Source organism: Anolis sagrei, chromosome 6, assembly GCF_037176765.1.
Source record: "Anolis sagrei isolate rAnoSag1 chromosome 6, rAnoSag1.mat, whole genome shotgun sequence".
NCBI classification, from domain to species: Eukaryota; Metazoa; Chordata; class Lepidosauria; order Squamata; family Dactyloidae; genus Anolis; species Anolis sagrei.
Genome location: NC_090026.1, coordinates 73,258,545 through 73,284,907, shown reverse-complemented (window position 1 = coordinate 73,284,907; position 26,363 = coordinate 73,258,545). Strand labels below are relative to the sequence as shown.

The 26,363-nt window shown below is 37.4% G+C and overlaps 1 protein-coding gene across 15 annotated transcripts in view; it reads right to left on the bottom strand.

Annotated features, from left to right (window-relative positions):
* LRRFIP2 (LRR binding FLII interacting protein 2) overlaps nt 1-25,416 on the bottom strand; it is a 55,919-nt gene extending 30,503 nt beyond the window's left edge. For 4 of the 15 annotated variants that reach the window (XM_060781660.2, XM_060781664.2, XM_060781663.2 and 1 more), the window contains exons 1-11: nt 25,131-25,416; nt 15,390-15,538; nt 14,123-14,209; nt 11,178-11,228; nt 8,704-8,757; nt 8,568-8,612; nt 6,863-6,931; nt 3,974-4,036; nt 1,772-1,846; nt 1,173-1,220; nt 1,048-1,092 (exon numbers count right to left, since the gene is read on the bottom strand). In XM_060781660.2, the coding sequence (XP_060637643.2) occupies nt 1,048-1,092; nt 1,173-1,220; nt 1,772-1,846; nt 3,974-4,036; nt 6,863-6,931; nt 8,568-8,612; nt 8,704-8,757; nt 11,178-11,228; nt 14,123-14,209; nt 15,390-15,479 (627 nt within the window). In that variant the 5' untranslated portion in view covers nt 15,480-15,538; nt 25,131-25,416. Of the gene's footprint in view, nt 1-1,047; nt 1,093-1,172; nt 1,221-1,771; nt 1,847-3,973; nt 4,037-6,862; nt 6,932-8,567; nt 8,613-8,703; nt 8,758-11,177; nt 11,229-14,122; nt 14,210-15,389; nt 15,539-24,973; nt 24,998-25,130 lie in introns of those variants that run through there. The other 11 variants (XM_060781665.2, XM_060781666.2, XM_060781668.2 and 8 more) reach the window with 7 other exon arrangements.
* Nucleotides 25,417-26,363: the final 947 nt, after the last annotated feature.

Sequence of the window (26,363 nt, the reverse complement as noted above, 5' to 3'; positions counted from 1 at the left end):
AGCAGATTTCTAAGTTTATTATACAAATTTAAGGAGCAAATTGTTCAAAAAGTTTATCAGGCACTCCAAATTTCATGCCAAACTATAGAAAATCCTACAATTTAAAAGGGGACAAGGGAGAAAAAACACTAGTCTTCCAATAATAATTGGAAGAACTTAAAGCACTCAATTACAAACAATAAAACACAGTTGAAAAACAGTACACTAGAAGAAAGTATTTCCCATTCTAATCAGGTACTAATTGGATTGCCTTAATTTCTTCCTGTGATCTTTTTGTTTATTATCTGTTTCTGCTGGAAAGTGGGAAAATAGAATAGAACTCTAAGACTCTAGCCTTTCTAGTATTCCAAAAACTCTCAAAATGAAACCATGTATGCTCCAAATTTAAGGAACTTATGAACAACAGAACACTTTTCATTATGAATACAGATTAGTAGGTAGCTATAAAGTCTCCACAGAGTTTGGATGTACCTAACAGAGAATAAATAAAATATAGGAACTGCAAGCAAGTGTTGGCCAAGTTGTAAAATAACTATTCAAAGCACAATTACATAAAATTATCTTCCCATCATTTTGAGGGCAGTATAAAAGTCATAATCAAGATAGCTTCATAATCGGGAATGAATTATTTTTTTCTGATAAATCCTGAAAAATTTAATGGAGCTTCAAGGCGGTTTGTACAGGTCACTCTGATGTACCACAGATACTGAGCAAGCTACAACTCAATGGGTAATATGCACCAATAGAATGATTCTCAGCACCCAGATCTTAATAGGCAAGTCAGTGATGAACCTCATTAAGTACACAAAGAAACAATCTATATAAGAGCTATCATACATGTTTTATATTTGATACAAATACATTGCAATTGAAATGCCTTGGCTTTAAAAGAAAATACCACCATACATTTAACTTTCTGCAATGCACTTATATTTTGACTTTCTCCCTTATATTCCTGAACTTCTCAGATCAGAATACACAATGCTTCCAAGTCACAGTACTCTCTGAATGCAAAATCAAGGCAAGCATGCAACTTTGCATACGAACCAAACTGGCACTTCTCATCAAGCCAGTGTTTACATCTATAGGCACCTATAGAAGAGAGCACTACTTTTAGATTTGCAGAATATTACAATATGTAAATATATACAATTATAGCACACTCTACTAACCCTGTGGGTTTTAGTTGTTGCCAAAGGATCACTGTATAGAGATGATGACTGTGACAAGAATAAGATACTTTATTACAGGTGATGCTCTAAGCATATATCATTTTGTATACAAAATATATAAACACACACACAAAACTGTTAGTATTGCCATAAATTGAAACCATCAAAACGCAAAAGGCATTCAAATAAACTAAAATTAATAACGACACAAAACTTTAAAAATATTTTAATAATGACTGAGCTACAAAAAACTTTTGGATAGTATATCACAATGCAGTAATCAGTCAATCATGTTGTTTCTAAAAAAAAAATAAGATGTGTGATGTGACACAGCAGTCACATCACACAAAGTTAAGGAAATGTTATTCTGAATTCAGAAACCCCACATTCCTTTTAAGACATAATTTGATTCACACAACTAGTAGTCTATGCAAAACATAAGAAAACACATGATACTTAGCAATATGTTAATCCAAAATGCAACTTCAAAAAAACAAGCAGATCTTTTAATAATGACAATGTTAGCTTCCATGCTGTAAGTCATGACTATGAAAGACTGTTTAGTAAAAAAAAAACCCTCATAAAATTATGAAACAAACCCGAGGACGGTAGGTAGAAACTGGTTTACTATGTCTAAGGCTGCTGTAATTTCGTTGGTCATGGTAAAATCCACTCTATCAAAAGAGACAGATATATGTAAATTACAAATGTTTTAAAATATATTTAAACAGAAAGACGCAAAGGACTCAAATTACTGATAGTTTCTCCTGTTTCTAAGACAGAAAACGAGCTCAAAGGTTAATTCAGGATGAGCTAAGTGCTGTGTATTATGCTATCATTTCTACCCTGTATGTAACTCTCAGGACAGCAGCATATACTATATAAAACTGACAAAGTTGTTATACTGACCTATATTAATAATATTCTGGTTTTTAAAAAAGATCCTGCAGATTACATGTGTTTAGTAAGCAAGATATATGTTTCATTATACTGCTTTTCAATACATACATATAGTTTAACTGCTGCTGCAGCTGTTAACATCCAATTTAATTATTTAAAATCCATGTATTTAAAATGAACTGCACGGTTCAATCCGGGTTTTATTCACATGATTAAGTCACAATTTAAGTCTCCTGGCAAGATAATTCACAAAATTTAATAATAATATAATCTGATTATCTGTAAAAACAGTTATTTTTGTTTTTAAAAAGACACACAAATTTAAGTGTTCTGCAGTTGTACACAAATGTTTTCTAGAAGTCAAAACATTTAAGCTCTGTTGCAATAATTCACTGAACTGTTTTCAGTTGTTTACTTTAGTTCAAGCATCTGACCTTATATAGCCTGCTTTCAATGGAACTTCAAGCACTCATTACTGAGGGGCTTAATCAAATAGATTCTAGCGTCTACTGAGGAAAAAAAATACAAAACTACGAGGCGACTTTACAGCTGTGCTGGAATCATGGATACTTACATATGTATTTAGGCCAAAAGTCCCAACCACCCCAGTAATCACAAACAATTGTGTGGACTTGTGAGAGCTGTACCTCAGCTATATCCCCGGCTTCAATGATATCAATAGAAGCATGCCTCAGTTCACAGAATAGATGAGTTTCTGGGCAGTCTGGCTCCAGAAGCAGAAATGGCATAGAAGGAAAGGGGATTGGATTCTACTCCTCAAAGGAGAAGAAAAATAGGAGGGGGAGGAGTTGTTGCTGCTGTAAAACTTTTTCAGAAAACTTTTTAGTCAGAACTAGTAGTATGCCTATGTGAAATGAAACAACCAAGTAAGGTAAGCCCTGCATAAGTGAACAGAAAAATTACAATGGTCCAGATATTACTTGAAAGTTTCTCCTAAAATGCACCTAGAGATGACTTTTTTGAATTTACCATCCATCCTTTTTGTGATGATTTCCATTCTGCCATTCAATCAAACTTGTAACACTAGCTAACACAATAGGCACACTGCTTTTATCTGTCATCATAGGTCTGTGTTCCTCCAACTCTCCTTTACTATCCAATGATTGCTACTTTCCAGCTAGGAAGGATGTGCAGATGCAAAAATACAGTGTGGAAAAAGGTATTTAGTCAGGTACCAATTGTACAAGTTCTTCCACTTAAAAAGACAGGAGAGGCTTGTAATTGACATCATAGGTAGACCTCAAGTATGAGAGACAACATGAGAAAACACATCCAGAAAATCACTGTCTGATTTTTAACAAATTTATTTGCAAATTATGGGTGGAAAATAAGTATTTGGTCCATAACAAAAGTTCATCTCAATACTTTGTTATATTTCCTTTACTGGCAATGACAGGGGTCAAACGTTTTCTGTAAGTCCTCACAAGGTTGGCAGACACTATTGCTGGTATGTTGGCCCATTCCTCCATGCAGATCTCCTCAAGAGCAGTGATGTTTTGGGGCTGTCTCGTCTTTTTAAGTGGGAGAACTTGTACAATTGGTATCTGACTTAATACTTTTTCCCCCACTGTATTTTATAAAGATCAGGTTCTTTGTAAAAAGCTTTGTTAACTGAGGTATGTCTCTCATTCAGTGTAGCTCTGATGGGAAAAAATCACAGAGCTAGAAAGTAAACATGACCTGACGAAGAGCAGTCATCATTTCCCATACCCTTAGTTCTGATTCTGCCAGCTTAATTGCCATTACGCAAAGTTGACAGAATCTTCCCGGTCACCAAGATTTTATTCACTTTGAAGAAGCACCTATGCTTCCCCTATAAGTAGGGAAATACTCTATAAAGTAACCATAAGGGTGTTGTAAACCCAATTGAAATCACTAACCAACAGATCTTTATGAGAGCTAGAAGACTTCTTTCCACCATAAGAATCACCATAAGTATGGCTCTGTTAAGTAAAAATTTAGAAAGTTAGAATCATCAAAGAGTAATGGCATCCGAACAAATAATTGTAATGCACTATGTAATAATTTTAGCAAAGCATTTTCCTAAGTATAAAGTCTATTAACCACTGGCCTACAGAGGGTAAAAGGTCTGAATATAACAAATAGACACAGACAGAATGTATCACTAGCAACAAAGATTGTTTAGGGAAAAATAGACTGTGCTCTATCTTTGTACAAAAGAGGTTAAGGGGTGCAAACATGAAGGTCCAGCTGCCTCTGCCCAGATAATGGAACAGAACCAAAAAAGTTATAAATCAGAACAATGATAATATTGTGCTGTTTTCTCCTTTAATATCCACTTGAAGTTCACACACCCTACAAAAGCTCTGTATAGAAAATACTTATAGGAAATTATATTTATACTAAGAATGAGAAGGTAACTATTTGGACTCTTGTCTTAGCCATCCTACTGTAATCTTATCTCCTCACCTGAAAATCTGTAGGTTTATTTGGCAAATCAATTAGTCTTTGGCATTAAATAATATTTATTATTAATAGAAAAAAAGAAGTAGAAAGCAGCACCAATAGGTGCTCCTGATGTCTTTGAGATAATGAATCTACTCTGGTTTTTAATATTGGGGGAGTGCACTTTGGCTAACTTCTTTTAAAGTCTGCATTAAAACCCAGAGCAGATTCACCAGTCCTCTGCATGGATGTCACCAACAGCGAGGCCGTACACATTTTTTAAATAATGCTTTTCTGCTCCTTTTCAAATCTGTTACAACTCTGAAACACAAGATGCTCTAGAAGTTACTAAAGGGGTTGGGAGCGGAGTCTTAACAGTATGCTGATGAGAACCAGTTCTTTTTTTCAAAAGCTGTCAAGGAGGCTTTAAAAACCATGATCTGCTGTGTGGGTAGTGAGTAAAACAGATTACAATCCAGGCAATATAGTAATCTTCACGGTCAAGAGAAAGGCCAAACTAGAATTGCTAGTGCAACGATCTCTGGATGGGGTTGGATTCTTTCTGCAAAACTAGGTAAACAAGATAGTGGTTGTCTCAGATCTAGCACTGGTCCTGGATAGTAAAGATGATAACTCAGAGTGCTTTAGCTCATTTCTGGCTACTGATCTCTCCCTTCCTGGATAAAACTGATCTGGTCCTAAATGCTCAAATCTGAAGTACCCTGGGTTTAGCGTAGCATACCATGTTATGTGCACCAGGCAGAACAAACTGTTGGCACCAGCCTTCAGTCTGGAGGGCACTTCAAAAAATGTCAGTCTTGAAGCAGCTTCACTTAGTTCCTATCTTTTTCTGAACCAAATTCAAGGTGCTGATTCTTATCCCTAAAGCACCAATGTGTTTGGATCCAGGATATTCAAGAAACCACCTTCTCTCAGTTGATTATGATGTTCTCAGTTGATTATGATGGTCCTGTTATATGTGCCTCATTTGGGATGAAATGAGACTATGCCCTTCAATGTGGTATCCACCTATGCAGGTTCTTTTTAAGAGACCTTACATTGGCATTCTTGTATATTATTTCTTTTCTTTAAAAACAACAACACTATGCTGTCCTAATAAACATATCCTCACTAAGGATGATATTTGATTTTAGAAGGTTCCCCCTTTTATTGTAGTTTATCAGCTTTATTTTGTTTGCATCAACTTCTATTTTATTTTGACTCTAAATTTATCACATAATCCTTGAAGACAGGAGGTTTAATAATTGAAGACAGGAGGTTTAATAATAATTTATTAAACCTCCTGTCTTCAAGGATTATTCGATAAATTTAGAGTTACATACTAATTACTCTACATATATTTTCCCACATAATGACACATTTTAGTAAAATAAGAAATGAAAGAAATTAAGGCTAAAATACAAGGAAAAAATGTAAAATCAAAACTAAAACTCAAAATGCATCTTTCAGACAAGAAAAACCAAAAGACAAATCATTAACTACTTTATAGTTAACATTGGTGACCCAAGAGTAGCTCCTACTTTTATTATGTATAACTTATTTTTTCATACATACGCTTTTACAAATGTTTTTGCAAATGATGAAAACTGTTCTGTATTCAAATATACCACCAAATATAAATTATAAAATAATTCTCTCTACCATCTCCTTTTGCAATTAAGATGTATACTTTTTTTCTGTTTGGGTACATACAAACTGCTAGTCTCAAGGACTGAAGTTGAATAAGTCAATGGGTTTTTAGCACTCTCCCTTCTATATACACATATACAGGCAGTCCCCGAGTTACAAACATCCGACTACAAATGACCCACGGTAAGAACAGGAGTGAGACAATAGGAAGTGAGAGAAATCTACCCCCAAGAAGGAAAATTCACTACTAAAAAAGTTATCATGTAGAAATGGTGTCTCCACTGAAGGCTTATCATCAACAAGCCAAATTTTTCAAAATCCAATGCTCACAGGAACAGAAAGTGAGGTGAAATCTTCTGAACAGGAGAGCAGACAGCAAAACCACAGGGGTGTTAACCCTTCCTGATGCTGTCCAAACATAGATAGATAGATAGATAGACAGATAGATAGATAGATAGACAGACAGATAGATATTTGGCTGGAGTCACTCTTAAAAATGTACCTGTTCCAACTTACATAAAAATTCAACCTAATAACAAGCCTATAGAATCTATCTCATTCGTAACTTGGGTGAACATACATAGTTTTCACATAACATGTTTAACATCTCCAGCATCCAAGTCTGAATATTAAAATGCTGACTCATTTCCCTCTTATTAGTTCGCATAAAGTGTTATCTAGACAACAAAAGCATGCTCATCCAGGGTACGCACCACAAGATCCCTTCTCCTGGAAGTACTTGCTCTGCTCCTGTGTGACCCACTGACATCCAAGGCAGAGTTCTTAAGAATGAAGTTACAGAAAGACAATGAACCTCAAAAATAAAGTTCACTGAAAAAAATATGATGTAATAAAGTTTTGTAATTTTCTTCCTTGGGCTCCAAGAGTATTCTTACATAGGACTTAAACTGTAAAATAAATCTAAATTGTAATATTAATACTGCATTTCACTTATATTTATTTTATAATTCATCCTTAATATCTTAAGTGCATTTATATTTTAATCTGTATTTTAACCTAAATCCACACTATATTATATAATTGTTTTTGGTTTTTTTAATTTTTTGTATCGACTTTGCATTAAACTGTGAGCAAAGTGTGGGATTGTTAGCCCCCATGGGGAGAAAGGCAGATTATAAAATAAATAAATAAATAAATAAATCCCTAACCTGAAAGTTTGTTGCATTATGAATCTTATGGCCCCTATCACCAATAGCCAGAGTGCAGTTAATCACATGTGTAGGATGCCAGTTGTGTGTGTTGAATTAGAATTGCCATGGTTTCTGTATGCTTTTAAACTCTTCCATCCACTCTAGGCCAAAGAGATGCACTTTTCCAACAGGAAGTGACCCTTCATTTGATTTCCCAACAACTTCCTGTTGAAAAAAGCTTCTCTTAAAAAGTGTATACTGAGACATAAAAGTGAAATTATTGCCTAAAATGTCCTACTGGAAGTCTAAAAAACAGTGACATTGTCCCCAACATATCTGATGTTGGAGCCTTTAGGGTCATATTTTTTGAGGGGGGAAAATTGGTCTTGCAGCTCTTTATCAGTCAATACAGTCCCCGAAAATAGCTCATAAAGAGTTTCCCAGTTTCTTGCTCAATACAATAAGCATAAATAAATAAATAACATTTCCAAAGCTTCATGGAATAGGAATCTGCCATAGGATGATACCCAACCACTTACCTATACAGCATTATGTCTATACAGGTGCTTACTATTATAAATGCCAATAAGATTATTTTGTTAAAAAGAGTTTCTATACCCGCTTAAAACTACAGCTATAGCAGCTGTCTAACCCCATGATTAGACTAAATCATACCGAGTGAGAGAGAACTGGTAAGGAAAAAAGGAGGTCAACATTCTCAAAACAGACTTCTGGAAGGTTATTGCTCCAGTACAGCTTTATGTATAGTCTGAGGATATACAATTTCACCACAATATTCCGCCTCACTTTTTCTGCTATGATATATAATATGTACTTATATTTATACCACATGGCTTGAGTTACAATTGGGCTAAGCATCAATTCGACTTTACTATTCTGCATCATTTCTCTCTCACTCTTCTCTTCCTTCAGAATGGAAAACTTAGTAGACTCACATTCTTTTTGCAAAAGCCTAAATTTAATATTATTCTACTGGATGCTCATGAAAACCAAGCTCATAAAACTAAAAGATTTAATGCATATAAATATGTCGGAGGACAGAGACAGAGACACACAAATAAACCAGATACACTGTTTTTCCTTTAAGTTTCTTGAATGACAATACTTTTGTCGGTTTACTTTTATATTTGCAAGCACTTACTATCAGTCCTATAAAATTAAGTTTTATTTAAAAGGAGAAATCAAAGGTATAAACTCAACATGAAGTAAAAAACAAATTTCTGAAAGCAAAAATGTTGGTACTAACCCTCTGACTAGCAGTACTTCGATTGGAAGCCAAGTCATCTGCTCCCTAATTACAAAAGTAATTGAAAAATGAAACGAGATGTTGCAAAAACAGAGACAGACAGAGAAAAAGAATGACTTTACAGTTTAGTACAAACCAGATATGACCGCCGGCTGGAGCGGTGTGAATACCTAGCCTTCTCTGAATCATCCTAAGAAGGGAAAAACCAATATTAAAAAGAAATGGAAAAAATAAGAATTGAGATTGAACAAGAACAAGAAAAAATAGTATTTTAAAGCCTGAAAAGTTTTCAGAAATGAAGGAAAGTATTGATATACTGTTCACACAAATGTAGCTATTCTTTTTAGTTTACCTAATAGAAACATTCCTTCATTCTCAATGTAACACCAATTCATTTAAATGTGATACAGATTATTATCTAATAAATTTTAGTAAGAAATCAGTTACCCTTAGAGATGAATTTTTTATCTACAAAATCACATGAATTCTAATTTAATCAGTTAATGTCTGCATGTGAGAAAATATACTTCAGAGGTAAATTAATTTTGTTAATAGGTCTTTAGAGGTCACTTTAGCTTTCATAGCTTCATCCTGTGAAATTCTGAAATTTAAAGTTTCATGAATTATTTATAACTGTCTATTAGGGAGCTGTAGCAAGAAAAGCAAAAAAACAAAAACAAAAAAAAAACCAAATTCCAGGGTGTAACTATGCCATTAAACTGTTACCAAAGTGCAAGGAGAAAGAAACATGATGGCACCTGGAATATGACCTGGATTATCTGATTTTAATTGTTGTTTAAATGTTATAACTGGTTGGTTTTAATGTTTTTGTTTATTCCTTGATATATGTGTACATTGAAGTTTTGCTTTTGTGAGGCCTTGAGTCCACTTCGGGGTTGGGAAAGGCGGAATACAAGTATGGTAAATAAATAAATAAAAGGAAAAGGAAAATGATTTTTCTTCTTAACTGTTCTTAAGTCGACTTTGATCTCCAATATACAACCTATCCACTTTACCTATTTTCTTTTCTAATGAGTCATGCCAAAGCACAACAGGCATAGCGGGGTCATTTGAGCTTCTAGGGAGAGTTAGAATCATAGAATCATAGTGTTGGAAGAGACCACATGGGATATCTACTCCAACCCCCTGCCATGCAAGAAAAGCACAATCAAAGCACCCCTGACAGATGGCCATCCAGTCTCTGTGAAAAGCCTCCAAAGAAGGAGCTTCCACCACCACACTCTAAGGCAGAGAGACTCAGTTTACTCTCAAACCAATGTAACAGCCCATGAGATGTGTAGCACCACAATTCAGATGAATTGATTTTCTTCACCAAACAACTTTCACAACCACACAAAGAAATCAGAATAATATGGCATGAATGATTCTGATCTTGGCATTCACTTATATAACATGGTATTATCCATTCTTGGTCTTTAAATTTTATTACAGACAGTCTTTAGATGATACTCTGGCACTGTGACTGGTTTAGTGTGTTACTTTAGATTTACTCTAGCTTTTGATATTAACAATGTATACTGTAGGAGGCATTATTTCAGCAGGCATTTTACAAGTGGTTTTTATAAGCATTTCTACGGGCAGCACTTTCACAAAAATGTCTCCCAGTTGAAAGCACTGCAAACATTTTTTTCCACAAGAAACTTCAAAAACAACAATAATCTCCTGAAAAAGGTATATATGACAGGATTGATACCAACTATGCAAGAAATATTCCCATATGCAGTTAGGAAACATGGGACACACATGTCATTGCTCAGCAAAGCTTTATAAATACTGTTAGTTTTTACCTAAGAAAACTACTGACATTTATCTGTTCTTTTGTATTTCAGTGACTATAATGTTCAATAAATTTTGCTCAGCCGATTCATAAAACTATAAATCCTAGGATTCCATAGCATTGAGCCATGGCAATTAAAGTAGTGTCAAACTGTATTAATTCTACAGTGTAGAAGCACCACTGAAGCACTAACTTTTACTTTTAGTGTTTATCATTGCAATATTTGAACTCTATGAATATGTAGCATGCACAATGGAAATCTATAGCTAAATTCAGAGTTAAAATGAAGAAGCTACAGAATAAAAGCTGATTTATATATATTGTCACATAATTATTAATAATATTATCTTACTATTAAAAGAATCATTATATACAGACTTATCCAAAGGCCACAAAAATAGAGGTCACATGGAAGCAAAGGGATGGGATGAAAAAGAATCTCCCTGAATGGTATTCTGCCCTCTTGCTGCATTCTACTAAAGCACAGCCCCTTGTGTTCAACAAATACTACATCCTTCAAACCGAAGCAGAAGCTGTTCAGAGATAATGCAGGGTAGGGTATAATGTTGCACAACAACTTTTGATCCAAATACTACAAAAACATGCACATATTGCTTATTTTTCATATTAATACATTTGTTAATCTGGATTATTTGCATATTTCCTCATGTAAATATCTTCATTATTTTGATTTTTTTAAACTCAAAGTACAGTACGGTTCAAACACAATCCAAAATATTAGTAAATGAAACACTGCAATTAGGTTAATTTTCCAAGTGTAAAACACCACACAACAGGCAATCCTGTCCTACCATCCACTTTTGGATATGGCCCCATTTTCTATCATAAGACCGTTGAGAAAGCTACAAAGAGTTAAAAAACAAACTTATTTCACAAGATGACATAAAGCGCTTCCAACAACAAGATTTGAAAAGTTGTCTGTTATTTTATTCTTAAAACACAGAAAGAAATATGTACTGGACTATCATATGATTCTTTTACAAAACTAACTTCCTCATTTCAACTCTCGTTATATTTAATAATCTAATTATTACAAAATTTAAGCATAATACAAGAAAAACCAGAAATGACTGGCGAGACATATAATTAGGATACATGAACAATGAGTATGTATTGAAGCCAAATCTAATCATTTTTAGAGTAGAGCACTGAAGGAAATGGGCCTAAGTCATACATTTCTTGTATCACTCATCTCAATGAAGAAAATCTAATGACAACTAGGCCTGGAATTATCTGCATTTTTTTTCAGGATTATAAGAATAAGAATTCACCATGGAAGTGTAAAACAATCATTCTCCAAAATAAACTCAATGGGATCTTAATAAAGGCCTGTTAGTCTTTTGGCATAAATTGTTCTTAAATACTGTATAAGTTCAGAAATAAACTATTTTTTACTTAAAAGGAACACCTACCTAAAAAGGCATATTGATATAAGTGATATGTCCCGTCCCCCCTCGTGGGAAAGCCTGATTCCACAACCCCCACTATAATGAGTCCTCCTCCGCAAATAATCTGTCTCTTTTATCTTGCCCGAGTTTTTAATTAGTTTTAGTCAGTTTTTCTTTTAATCATTACATGTAGCCCGCCCATTGTCATTGTGATTGTGCCTATTGTAATGTTATACTGCTATGTATTCACATGTTTTATGTAATTATGTTGTTGTTTACTGTTTGCACTTTCGGTTTGTGTTTTTGGTTTTACTTTATTGTAAATTGTTGTTTGGGCTTGGCCTCATGTAAGCCACTCTGAGTCCCCACTGAGGAGATGGTGGCGGGGTATAAAGTTTATTATATCATCATCATCATCATCATTATTATTATTATTATTATTATTATTATTATTATTATTATACACACAATAATTCAGTAACAGCATTTACTGCAGAGTATTTAAACTTGTTGATTCAAGTTCCTCTTGCTTACACAATCACCATTTAAATGCAAAAGAAATGCTACATAAACTTTAGCTTATGTAGACCTAATGAGAATTTATCATGTTACTTTTTATTATAAACACACAAGTTCTGCACTCTCATCACACTCAATAAAAAGGAAAAACATGACCATAGGTAAAAAGCAATACATTAGATTTATTTAAAAGAGACAGGTTGAGTATCTCTTATCCAAAATGCTTGAGACCACTAGTGTTTTGGGGTTTTTCCCCAAATTTTGGAATACTCGTTTTTGCATACACATACATAATGAGCTATCTGCGATCAAAAAGACAAAATCCATTTATGTTTCGCAAACACCTCATACACATAGCCTAAATGTATTTTATACGGCATATTTGTAAGTCCACACAAATACAACTTGTTTTTACCAAATCATATACAGAAATTTACAACACTTCACTGCACCCTATTTCTTCTTCTCTTATAAACAAAGCTCGTGGGATAACAGCCATTTTATGCTGTATTTTCCGGCATATAAGGTGACCCTTAACTTTTCCAGTTAAAATATAGAGTTTGGGATATACTCGCCATATAAGACTACCCCTCTTCCAATGCACACCAAGTAAAAATTAAACATCAGATTTGATTTCAATATGGTAATTTTCCTATTACCGTACCTCCTTCTCCACCTCTCAGATCTCACACGTGTGCCTGTACTGCTTCACTGCAGTCCTCAGGAGCGAGATCTGAAAGGCAGACGAGGAGGTACGGTAACAGGATACAAGGGTGGGCCAGACGGGTGAAAGAGGCGTGTTTTTCTGGGCACAGCGCCACTCTATTTCTTTTTTCCATACCCTGGGGGTCCCGAACGCCTGCAGCTTACTCTGCCCTTTACTTACACCTTCCTGGTGAGGCACCCCTTCACCTTGTCATCAGGGCCAGGTTAAGTCACTTCTTTCCACTAATCCTGGCAAGTAGATCTTTTTTTCTACTGTACTTGTACAGCGCTGTCCTTGCTGCTTTCATATGGTCGCCAAATATGGCGGGGATGCAGCCGCTGCCGTTTTTGAGCTCCCCCCACCAAATGCAGCTACTGTAGATTCTCCAGTCTGGCTCGGAAGCACCCACCCTATAAGATGACACCAGGCATATAAGATGACCCCTGACTTTTAGAAGGTTTTCTTGGGTTAAAAAGTAGTCTTATATGCCAGAAAATACAGTATAGTTGAAGAAAGATTAAAAGAAAATGTCTTTCACCAACCTCTGGCAATTATATTCTAGAATATCATAGTTCTCATATGTTATCATCCCTCAGCAAAACTCTTCAGAAATGAAAATATAAAAGACCACTTGAGCAATAACTTCTTGCTCAAGCAACCTTCTTTTTACACAATTCTGGATCCAAGCCAATGGCTCACAGCATTCTGTAACAACAGCATTTCCAAAAGAGAGAGAGAAAGAATAACTAACATTTACAACCCAGCTATACAGGTAATGGCTGCAAGGTTGATTCCCGGGCAACACTTACATATATTTTTAGAATATGGAGAAGCATTCCCTATTAAACCCAATCAATATTTTAAAATCAAATTTCATGTTGTCTGGTAATTTAGCTTCATACATAACTATACCTGTAATTTCTCATAATAAGTGGAACACAACTGTAATATTCATGCTAATCAAGACCTGAATACATCTGTCCCAAATGACAACATATTTGGAGCTTTCCAAACAGCATTCAGAATTGTGTCACAGTGAAAAGACTGGTTAGGGGTATTAACTCCAATATGTTTTAGAAATTGATTAGCCCAGAATTTGTTCTAAACACTACAGTTAAATTACCTCCTTCTGTTGTCGTTCCAGTTCTCTCATGCGTATATCCCTTGCTTCTGCTCGGGCTGCACGTTTAGCTGCCAACCGTGCTTCTGCCTATAACATTCAAATAAAATTTCTTTGAATATATGTATATCCAAAAGATCAAATTTCTCATTCAATAGTACTTTAATTCAAACTGAATGAACAACTCCTAAGTAAATAATGATCAAGGTTACTATTATCAATGTGATCTAAAGACCTTATGCAAATAGAGTGCATTTTTAAAATCCTTTTGCAAAGAAAAAAAAGGTTTGATATGTACTGCTAGATATGTTTGCACTGAATATCTACAGATATTACAGATTTTCTGGTCATGTTATCTCTTACAATATTGCTTGTTGCAAAACGTTTCTAAATTTAAAGTAAACATTGCTTCATAATTTAGCTGATAATGTGATTTCCAGCACTCTAGGCTTTTTCTGAACTATGTGTCATATTTTAACTCTACTTTAACCAAGAAAAAAATCATGAAAATGTTCCATGGAGATGGCAAGATTTTTCTTCTCTCCATTTCTCCCCCCTCCTTTCCAACACCCACCTTTATCCAGTATTTATTAAAATTACAAAATATTTCCAGGACTTGAAAGGTATTAGTTGAAACAATGTACTCATCAAATTTCTCATTAAACATAGTCTACAACATGTACATTACTGAAGTAGTTATTGATCTCAATTCTTAACATTAATATTTAGAATTTGAAAGTACTATGCCTAAAACCTAATATAGGCATATTGGAATACAACATAATACTAACACTGTCACCAATGTAACTAAAGCTTCACAATCAAATGAAAAATAAAACATCAAAAAAATAAGCATTTGATGAAAGTAAGAGAACAAAAGCAACTATGACTCTATAATAGGAAAAGTATATGAAATATCACAGTACAAAAGCTCTAGAAATTGTTTCAAAAAGAACTTACACCCTTGCTCTAAACTTCCATATAAAATGTTAATTGTGAGAATATTATAGTTTATCTGGGAATATATATGTTGTAGTAGTAGTAGTAGTAGTAGTAGTAGTAGTAACAACAGCAACAACTTTATTTATACCCCACCACCATCTCCCAATAGGAACTCCAGGCGGCTTACAAAGTAGCACACAATGGTGTCACACAACATATAAAATACAATACATCCACATTTATAAAATCATTACACACTAGTTTACATAAAACCACAACATACAGAAATTAACAAAAGCTTAATCTACCCATTAACAAATCTACCAACCTCTCTAGCAATATGGCCCAAAGCTTCATCTTCTGCAGAAAATCTATCTTTCACTGGAGTTCTTTTCCTTCCCGATCCAGGAGTCCCCATGTTTAAATACACGCTCGGTAATTTTCTTATAAGATTGTATTACATCCAAGTGTCCAGACCTGAAATAAAGTGGGGAGAAACACGCAATTAATTTAAAAGCATACATATAATCATACTTCACTTTGCATAAGAGCTTCCACCTTAACTACAGTATTCCCTTGTTTAGTCCATGCAGTACATATTTCCATTTGAAGATTATGCATTTGATTCATTTATAGTTTAAAAATTAGGTTTAGACTGGCTTATTGTTATTTATGCCTAAAAGAGAATCATGATTTGAGGGAGTTCACTTAAGGTTTCTGCCTCCTGTTTAGAACAACCACACACCCCCCCTTCCTTTTAAAAATGTGGCTACTAAGCAAAAGCTTCAAAGAACAAGGAGATAGGGAGATAGTCAGAAGGCAGTGTTATTCCTAGACTGCCAGTTTAGTTCTAGTACAAAATACAATTTTCTGGTCTAAGGATAGGGTTAGAAGTAGGTTTGTGTCCTACCATTTCTCCCTTACCCCAAGCCACTTCTTTGCACTGGTTTCCATTGGTGGATGCCAGAATTTGGGCAAATCACAAGTAGATTTTGCAAGCCTTAAGATTGTCTCCACCCAGTCACAGGATAAATATTCAAACTCACTGAGTATCATGTGCTTTGATGCCTTGGCCAACAGAATGTGTATCATATGGATGCAACATGCTTAAGTATCCGAATTAAGAATGTACTATAAATACACAAGAGATGCCCCCCCCCCCAACTTTTCTAACAGTGCCCACAATCTTAAATATTCATGTAGGTAGGGATGAAGTGATACTTTCGGAACTTCTCTCTCAAAGAAACTTTGGGGAAACAATTACCATTCAGCTCCATGCAAATTCATTTCACCAGTTAGTAAAGTTTTTATTTAAAGCTTCCACTAAATCTGTGTACAGCTAAGTAAAATTTGGTCCTTGATCAGTGTAACTATTTTAAGATTTGCTGTATTTGATCTCCATGTAAGAACCACACATCCTCAGAATGGTATCCATTTTCAGTGAAACTGCTGAACATAGTATTTCTGCCACATTTTTAAAGTAAAAATATAGTGGAATAGATGTATGGATACCTTGCTTGAAACACTTCATTCATCCCTATGAAAGAAAATATTCTATAATCCATTTCTTTCCACTGGAGCATAGAGTTACCAGGATGGAAGCAGTTTTACCTTATATGCACCAATAAAATACCAGACTGCGGCACATTGGAAAATGCCAGCCCCACATATCAGATAACTAAGAACCACTGAAATAAAACATCCAGGTCATAACAGAGCGGAGTGATTTCATTTGCTAAGTATCATGCAAATTGTTTACAGGGATCTGTTAAGTAGTCTACATTCTCAATTCATAGGCCTTGGCTCCTCAGAACAGCTCTTCTAGATGATATAGAAAACAAAATGCTGACAGGAAAAATGCCTTTTTGGATGCAAGCACCATTGCAAGAGTAGGCCTTCTGATAAGCTTTAGTCACTGTTCAATCAGTCACTGGGAGATTTTTTATCATAATCTCTTTAATCTTTATCCCACTTTTTTCATCATCAGCGACCCCTTACTAAACCTACTTTGGCTTTATTCCATAGGAGGGGATGGTCAGGACTAACTGCATCCACCACCTTAGTCATATCCCCACTTCAGAAATCAACCAGTGCAACATGAAACACTGCCCAAGAATCAGCAGGAAGCCACCTGATATATCAAACTCTTGGGATGACAATCTTAATAAACCTCCAGATTCCACCAATTGCAGCCTCCAGCAGATAGTGATCTGCCAATAACGAAGGCACTAGAGAGTTATTCCACATCAAGGCAGCTATCATCCCATCTAGCACAAACATAGTATCAGGAACTTGATGAAAATACTTTAGAGCATTGTAACTAATTGCATCATGCATACAAATGAACTTCATAATAAATCAATTTCTGAATACAGTGATACCTTGAGTTAAGAGTTTAATGTGTTCCATGACTGAGCTCTTAACTCAATTTGCTCTAATCTCAAAGCAATTTTGACTGAATGCTATTAATGTGTTCCAGCCCCTCAAAACACCCCCACTTTTTGCTATGTGTTTTTAAATTAGAAAAAAATATAAATAACAAATAATGTATAAATGCACATTCACATGGAACAATAAAAAAGAAAGATCAACTTTAAAATGGAACAAATTCAAAGTTGTGGCAAGGAAGCACAAAGCACAGAGTAAAGAAGCAAAAACAACATTTTCTTAATACTGTATTCATTCCAGTCCCCCTCTCTCTCTTGCTCTCCCTTCCTCTCTCTCCCTTCATGAAGCCAAACATACCAGGAATAAAAACCACATGTAATCAACTAACCCAAAATTCCTCAAAGCGGACAAGAGCAAAGCAGACAGCAATCTCCCAAAGCAGACAAGAGCACGAGACATGGAGGCTGCTCCCTTGAAGCCCTAAAACCCCGCACTCTGGAGCTTGCACGCCCTCTGATGCTAGCTCTTAACTCAAAACGCTGCTCGTATGTTAAAGCAAAACTCAGGCCGAGTGACAGCTCTTAACTCAAAAAGTCAAGGTTCCACTATACATATACTTACTGACCCCGTACTGTTCCCAACAACCTCAGAGATATTTCCAGCCCTTGTATCTTTTAGTCAGACAAAACTATGATGAAATCTAGAATCTTTCCATCATATAGTTCATATGCAAAGTAATAAGGAAAAAATATTCATGTACTGTATAATCAAAATTCTCATCCTCAGAAGGTCAACTGTAGTTTTATTCATATTCTTCTACTCTTTACCTTCATTAGCTACTCATTAGTTTCCAGGTGAAATTTTAGTTGTTGGTTATGACCTCTCAAATCTTGAATGGTTTGAGTGGAATACTTTAAGGACAGTCTCCTCCAAAAAATGTCTCAGCTACTGAAAATCATATGGTGCAGCTGATGAAAATAAAATTGAGTCCTCTTTCTGTGACAGCACATTGGTAATTCTTCATCTTCTGCAAACCAGTCTGCTCCATAATTCACTGCTTTCTATGACCAAGTTAAAATATCTTATTTTGTTATTTTATGCAACTTCAGCTTGATGGTTTTAGTCTCATGATATTATTTTTCTTCCTCTGATATACTTTTCTTTTGTTTTCTGAGGTGGTGTTATGCTCTAATTAATGTTAATAGTTTATGTCTCAAGAATGCAAGAGCGAATCAATGTTAAAAGCCAAATAACAGAAAAATTAAAATGATCAAATGTACCCATATGTCTTGCAGTAAACTTAATTTGTATCTCCCTTGTTAATTTTTTGCCATATAGAAAACTGCTCAAATCTTTCCACATTCATCTTTTAATATATAGCATATTAAGCAATGTTTTCCTCTATCTAACGACAGCCATATGGCATCTAATATTTTGCATTCTACAACTTCTTCATTTTGGGGGAAGAAAATTATATAGAAAATAAAGCTTAGTCCCTTGAACTTTTCTCAGGGTACTAGTTCCCCAGCACTTTGAATACATTGATTAAAGGGCTCTATCTGAATCCTTCTCTTGGATCAGTGTCAAGGACTACTTTACAAGTGGAAATTCTCACAATTCTATTAATCTTTTGCAATATGTTTCTGACTCAAGTTTCTATGTACTTACAAACAGATATCTTGATTGAATTTTAAAAACACTCCCTATGGTATCTTTCTCAAGTGTCATTTTTATTCAAATAATCAACACCACATGTTTCAGCAAGTTTGAATTTACACACTGATTTTATTAGAAAAATTATACAGTGTGAAAAAATACTTCAACTACTATACTTAGTTGAGGGATTGTTTACCATCAAACTATTAGTGCAACTCCCAAGGATTACTTTCTAAATAACCTAAAATGTTCATCTCTGAGCATAAACCATAAGTTACCAGTTAACTGAAAGTGGTATCACTTATAAGAAAATAATCATATAACCCAAACATCCATTCTTACCAGCCAAAGTTCGAACACATACACAAAAGTTAACTCATAGAATCATAGAATCAAAGAGTTGGAAGAGACCTCATGGGCCATCCAGTCCAACCCCCTGCCAAGAAGCAGGAATATTGCATTCAGATTACCCCTGACAGATGGCCATCCAGCCTCTGTTTAAAAGCTTCCAAAGAAGGAGCCTCCACCACACTCCGGGGCAGAGAGTTCCACTGCTGAACGGCTCTCACAGTCAGGAAGTTCTTCCTCATGTTCAGATGGAATCTCCTCTCTTGTAGTTTGAAGCCATTGTTCCGCGTCCTAGTCTCCAGGGAAGCAGAAAACAAGCTTGCTCCCTCCTCCCTGTGGCTTCCTCTCACATATTTATACATGGCTATCATATCCCCTCTCAGCCTTCTCTTCTTCAGGCTAAACATGCCCAGCTCCTTAAGCCGCTCCTCATAGGGCTTGTTCTCCAGACCTTTTATCATTTTAGTCACTCTCCTCTGGCCACATTCTTAACATCATAACATAGAGTTGTGTTGCAACTCTAGTTGCAACACAAAGGATCAAGCACATACAAAGTGATATAGCACCAAAAAGTGTCTCACCGAAATTTGAACTTATTAGCAGGATTGACATTTAGCAGTTCTTGCAAACTAATTTGAGAGCAGATACTCATAGTGATAGATACAACAATGAATATAATGTTCTGAAATATGAATTTGTATTTTACTAAACATTGTTTCATTTAAAGTTATTTATTAGCATATTTGTATTGGGTCAAATGCAATGTTAGTCTTCCTTAGAATAGACCCACTAAAGTGAGTGGGGTTTCTTAATCACAACTAATTTTAAAAATTATAACTTTCTGAAAAGGAAAACACTATTGTCAGCATTGAGAATAGACCCACTAAAGTGGGTCTATTCTGGAAATGGATAAAATTATTTTTCTCTAACTTACTCTACAGCCAAGTCAAACATTATTTGGAAGCACCGTGAAAATATAAGTTTAGAATTAGATTCTGGGGTAACTCCGTCCCTTTCATATTTTTCAGTGTATTGCAGAAAGGCATCGCAATTTGTCCTAGTTACAAAGTACAGGTCTAAACAACTTTTCATCCCATCACAGCTCAACAAAAAGTATTAATACTTAATATATTGACTTCTATCCATTACCACTCCAACATGTGAACTGCTTCTCAGAGCTAGTCCCTTTAATGTTGAGTACTAAAAACATTTATTTAGCTTTATTTATTTAAATATTACCCAGATGTCATTGATTGCTAATGTAAGCCATGTGGGATGGTTTTATAGCCAAATCTAATTCATCCTTTCTGTATCTTCCTTAATATCAAACCAGTATCTACTGAAACTTTGTATTTTTAAAATATTTTATTTTTAATAACAGTAGAGTCCCACTTATCCTACATAAATGAGCCTGCAGAACATTGAATAAGCAAAAGTGTTGGATAATAAGGAGGAATTAAAGAAAAGTCTATTAAATGCCAAATGATGATATGATGTTAAGCACCAAAACATCATGTTTTACAACAAATCAACAGAAAAAGCAGATCAATACACAGTAACGTTATATAGTAATTACTGTATTTACGAATTTAGCACCAAAACATTGCAATGTATTGAAATAGCTGTGGATCCGGGTGTGAGGAAGACTTCATTGGATAATACAGAACATCGGACAAACAAAGATCGGATAAGCAAGACTCTACTGTAGTTTACTTTATGTGCAGAGAAATTTTAGAAGGTTGCTATCAATATCATATCAAATTAAATGATAAATATTACGTGTTGAATCCCTTGGGATTTACGGTCTCAAGTGAACTTAGGTTAGTTAGTGGTGAATAAATCCCATTCATTTCAATGGGCCTGCACTAGGGATGGCAAACAGCAAATCTAGCCATGTGCGTCATGCAAACTGGAAAAATCTACACATTAAAAAGGTGGAAAGATCTTCACTGAAGACTAAGAACTCTTCTAGTGTAAATTATATTATTTGTAACTATCATCCACACAGGGTAATCAATGTCTTGAGTGAGAAACTAACATGCTTTAACTAACAATGACAAAACACACCTCAACATAAATCCTGTAGTCTATGTTGCAATCCTCAGAACACTTAAAATAATTTTCATTGGACTTGATCTAAACAAAGTAATGACCCTCTCAAATGAACAACTAGGCCTAAAATGACCCAAATATAATCTCCCTCCAGTGGAGAAGAGCTTTCTCAGGAGTAGGCTGGCACCCTGGAGGTTTCATTTATACTGACAATGGTCATACGTGTACAGGCTGTTCCAGGGTTCTCATGGGAGAGAGGTGGATTTTGAACTGCTGGGAACCACAGAATGACTGTTTGAACAAACTGCCAAAACACATCCTGCCCTGATTAGAATAGCTCTGAAATGGACAGAGTGCCACACTGCTTCCCCAACCTCATTTTTGTTCACCTTTACGTGCATTTAGTTTCTACTGAAATGAACAGGTCATAAGTCATTTGAATGGAATGAAAGAGCATATAATTTCAGTGGAATGAAAGAACATAAACTGTACTTCGATCTTATGCACTGACATGAGGATTGCAAATGCATCATACAAAACAAAATCCCATTGGAAAGCTGTATCTGAACCCAAGACTAACCTTTCAAAATTTCAGAATACAGCCCTAAACATGAGTATGACTCTCCCTTTCTTAAGTCCTTTCCACACTGCCATATAAAATTCAGATTATCTGCTTTGAGAATCTGGTTTATATAGTAGTGTATAAGGGGCCTAAAAATCATATAATAGTAGAGTTGGAAGAGATCACAAGGGCCATCCTAGCAAATCACCTGCCACATAGAAACACACAACCCAAGCACTTCTGACAGAAGACCATCCAGCCTGTTAAAAAACCTTTAGAGAAGGAGGCCCCTTCCACACAGCTGTATGAATTCCACATTTAACTGGATTACATGGCAGTGTGGACTCAGATAACTCAGGGACTTTCCATACAGCCATATAACCCAGAAAATCCAACAATATCTGCTTTGAGCTGGGTTATCTGAGCTCACGCTCAGATAATGTGGCATTTTCTGCCTTGATATTTTGGGTTATGTGGCTGTGTGGAAGGGACTCAGGTTATCTGAGTGTACACTGCCATATATCCCAGTTCAAAACAGAAACTGTGGAATTTTATTTACCTGTGTAGAAGGGGCCCCAGTTCAAAGCAGTTAATGTGGATTTTATATGGCAGCGTAGAAGAGGCATCAGGCAACACATTCCACTGCCAACCAGCTCTTAGGATCAGGAAGTTCTTCCTAACATTGAGGTGGAATCTCTTTTCCTGTGATTTGAAACCACTGCATCCTTGAACCCAGAGCAGCAAAAACCCCAAGCTTGCCCCCTCCTCACTATGACATCCCATCAAGGCCCATGCAGAATTCCCCAACTTTAGTCAAGTTATGGGCCCTTCCACACAGCCCTATATCCCAGAATATCAAGGCAGAAAATCCCACAATATCTGCTTTGAACTGGGTTATCTAAGTCCACGCTCAGATAATGTGGGATTTTCTGCCTTGATATCCAGGGATATAGGGCTGTGTGGAAGGGCCCTCAATATATAAAAGCAAAAGTATGCATGTATGTGGCGGGGTATCTTTTGCGGAAGATTTCCTATTGGCTCCCACTTCTGGAGATCACTGTGACCCCCACCAATGACAGATCTGGACCAAACTTGACATACTGAACCCTGATGACTAACAGAACTTACTGGAGGGATTGGTGGAGAGCTAACCTACCTGGCTGGGAGTTGTAGCTCACCCTGCATCCACAGAGCCCCCTGAACCCCAGCAATGATACATCTTAACCAAACTTGGACACAGACTCAACATGGCCAACTTTGAATCACAACTTTGGGAGTGAATGACCTTGGAATCTGGAAGTTGTAGTCCACCTGAATCTAGAGAGCGCTGAACCCAGCCAACAATGAATCTGGACCAACCTTGACACACAGACCTAGGATGGCTTTCTTTTAATACTGGTGGGGTTTCCTGGCGATTGATCCACAATTTTTGAGAACTGTAGTTCACCCACACCCTTGTGCATTTTTTATGGGAACAACCATAAAAAAACAAAACAAAAGACTGACTTTTTTTCTAATAAATAGCGTTACAAATTACCAAGCTGATATTACCTAACATGCAAAAACAAACAATGCCTTTCTTTTTCGAGTGGTGTATTATAGAAAAAACTTGATCAGGGTTCTCTCTCTCAGGGCCATTCCACACAGCCATATAACCCAGAATATCAAGTTAGAAAATCCCTCAATATCTGCTTTGAACCGAGCTATCTGAGAGCCCTTCCACACAGCCATATAACTTGGAACATCAAGGCAGAAAATCCACAATATTTGCTTTGCACTGGGGCCCCTTCCACACAGCTGAATAAAATCCCACATTACCTGCCTTGAACTGGAATATATGGCACTGTAGATACAGCAGATATTGTAGGATTTCCTGCCTTGATATTCTGGGTTTCATGGCTGTGTGGAAGGGCCCTAAGTTATTTGAGCAGATATTGTGGGATTTCCTGCTTTGATATTCTGGGTTATATGGCTGTGGCCCTTCCACACAGACTTATATTACCATCCAAGGGCCCTTCTACACAGCCATATAACCCAGAATATCAAGGCAGATTTTATTATTATTTTTTGTCGTGTCAGGAGTGACTTGAGAAACTGCACGTCGCTTCTGGTGTGAGAGAATTGGACGTCTGCAAGGACGTTGCCCAGGGGACGCCTGGATGATTTTGATGTTTTTATCATCCTTGTGGGAGGCTTCTCTCATGTCCCTGCATGAGGAGCTGGAGCTGATAGAGGGAGCTCATCCGCCTCTCCCCGGATTCGAACCTGCGACCTGTCGGTCTTCAGTCCTGCCGGCACAGGGGTTTAACCCACTGTGCCACCGGGGGCTCCCATCAAGGCAGAAAATCCCACAATATCTACTTTGAACTGGAAAATATGGCAGTGTGGACTCAGATAACCCAGTTCAAAGCAGATATTGTGGGATTTCCTGCCTTGATATTCTGGGTTATATGGCTGTGTGGAAGATAATCTACAATATCTGCTTTGAACTGTGCTATCTGCGTCTGCACTATCATTTATTCCACTTCAAAGCAGATATTGTGGGACATTATTCAGCTGTGTGGAAAGGGCCTCAAACGGTGGATCCCAACCTTGGATCCTCGAGGTGCCTTGAACCTCGTCTCCCCCAAATTCCCGACCGTTGGCCAAAGCTGGAGCTTCTGGGGGTTGAAGTCCACCACGTTTGGAGACTGACAGCCCTGAAACGGGAGATCCTTGGCCACTCAGAGAAGTGTACACACAGGAAGGAAGGAGGGAGGGAGGGAAGGAGGGAGCGAGAGACACACCCCGCGCCTTGAGAAGAGAGTCCTGGCTCAAGATCTTAGCCCTGAAGACACCACCAGGGCCGTTCTGGCCGGAAGCGCCACTTCATCCCAGCAGAAGCGACCACCCTTCGCCCAAGTTACCTTCCTGATGGGAGTGCCTTGAACTTCCTGCTTGCTAGCTTGCTTGCCTTCCTTCCTTCCTTCCTTTGCCCGCCCACCTCCAGCCCCCGCGAGGTGAAGGGTCCCGCCCTGGCCCTCTCCTCAGGCCTGCCTCCCTCTCTCTCTCGCTCTCTCTCACCATAGGCCAGCTCCATCCGGGGCCTGCTCCCCACCTCGGCGCTTGGGCTTCTCCTCAGCGCCGGGCGAGGACAGCGGAGACTCCACAGGCGGTGGCAGCCGTCGAGTTCAAGCCTCACTCCGGCCACACCCGGGGTTTCTGGAGTTTGAAACCTCCCTCGCCGCACTCTTCCTCTCTTTCGGCCACAGCGTTGCTCCAGAGTGTCACCGACGAGCCGCACAGGCAACAGCGGCGGCGAGGAAGCCCTCAGGCGGACACAGCGGCACCGCGCATGCGTCAGGAGGAGGAGGCGGGGCCGAGGGCGGCGACCGTCAAGGGAGGAAGGAGCATGCGCAGAAATGAGAGCGCGCGCCTTAGGTGGCGCAAGGCTACCGCTGAGGGAATGTGCGCCTGTCGGTCGTTATTTATTGCACTGCGCGCGAGCTCTCCGCTGTCACTCTTTGTGGGGCTCTTAAGGTGTGGATACACACCAGTTGCAGACCTTGCAGGGTTTGAGAGTCATTGTGATTGTTTTTCCTGCATGGCAAAGGATTGAACTAAGCTGGAGTGATAAGATTGTGTATTTCTAGGTGCAAAGATTACTGCAGATGCAGACTGTGGCCAGGAAATCAGAAGACGCTTACTTCTTGGGAGGAGAGCAATGTCCAGTCTCGATAAAATAGTAAAGAGTAGAGACATCAGACTGGCAACAAAGATCCGCCTAGTCAAAGCCATGGTATTCCCTGTAGTCACCTACGGATGTGAGAGCTGGACCTTAGGGAAGGCTGAGCGAAGGAAGATCGATGCTTTCGAACTGTGGTGTTGGAGGAAAGTTCTGAGAGTGCCTTGGACTGCGAGAAGATCCAACCAGTCCATCCTCCAGGAAATAAAGCCCGACTGCTCATTGGAGGGAAGGATACTAGAGACAAAGTTGAAGTACTTTGGCCACATCATGAGGAGACAGCAAAGCCTAGAGAAGACAATGATGCTGGGGAAAGCGGAAGGCAAAAGGAAGAGGGGCCAACCAAGGGCAAGATGGATGAATGGCATTCTTGAAGTGACTGGACTGACCTTGAAGGAGCTGGGGGTGGTGACGGCCGACAGCGAGCTCTGGCGTGGGCTGGTCCATGAGGTCACGAAGAGTCGGAGACGACTGAACGAATGAACAACAACAATCTTTATGGACTGGAACAACATGCAATATGATCTGACATGATGCTGCAAGAATGTGAATTGTGCTGTCGCACGCTGGGC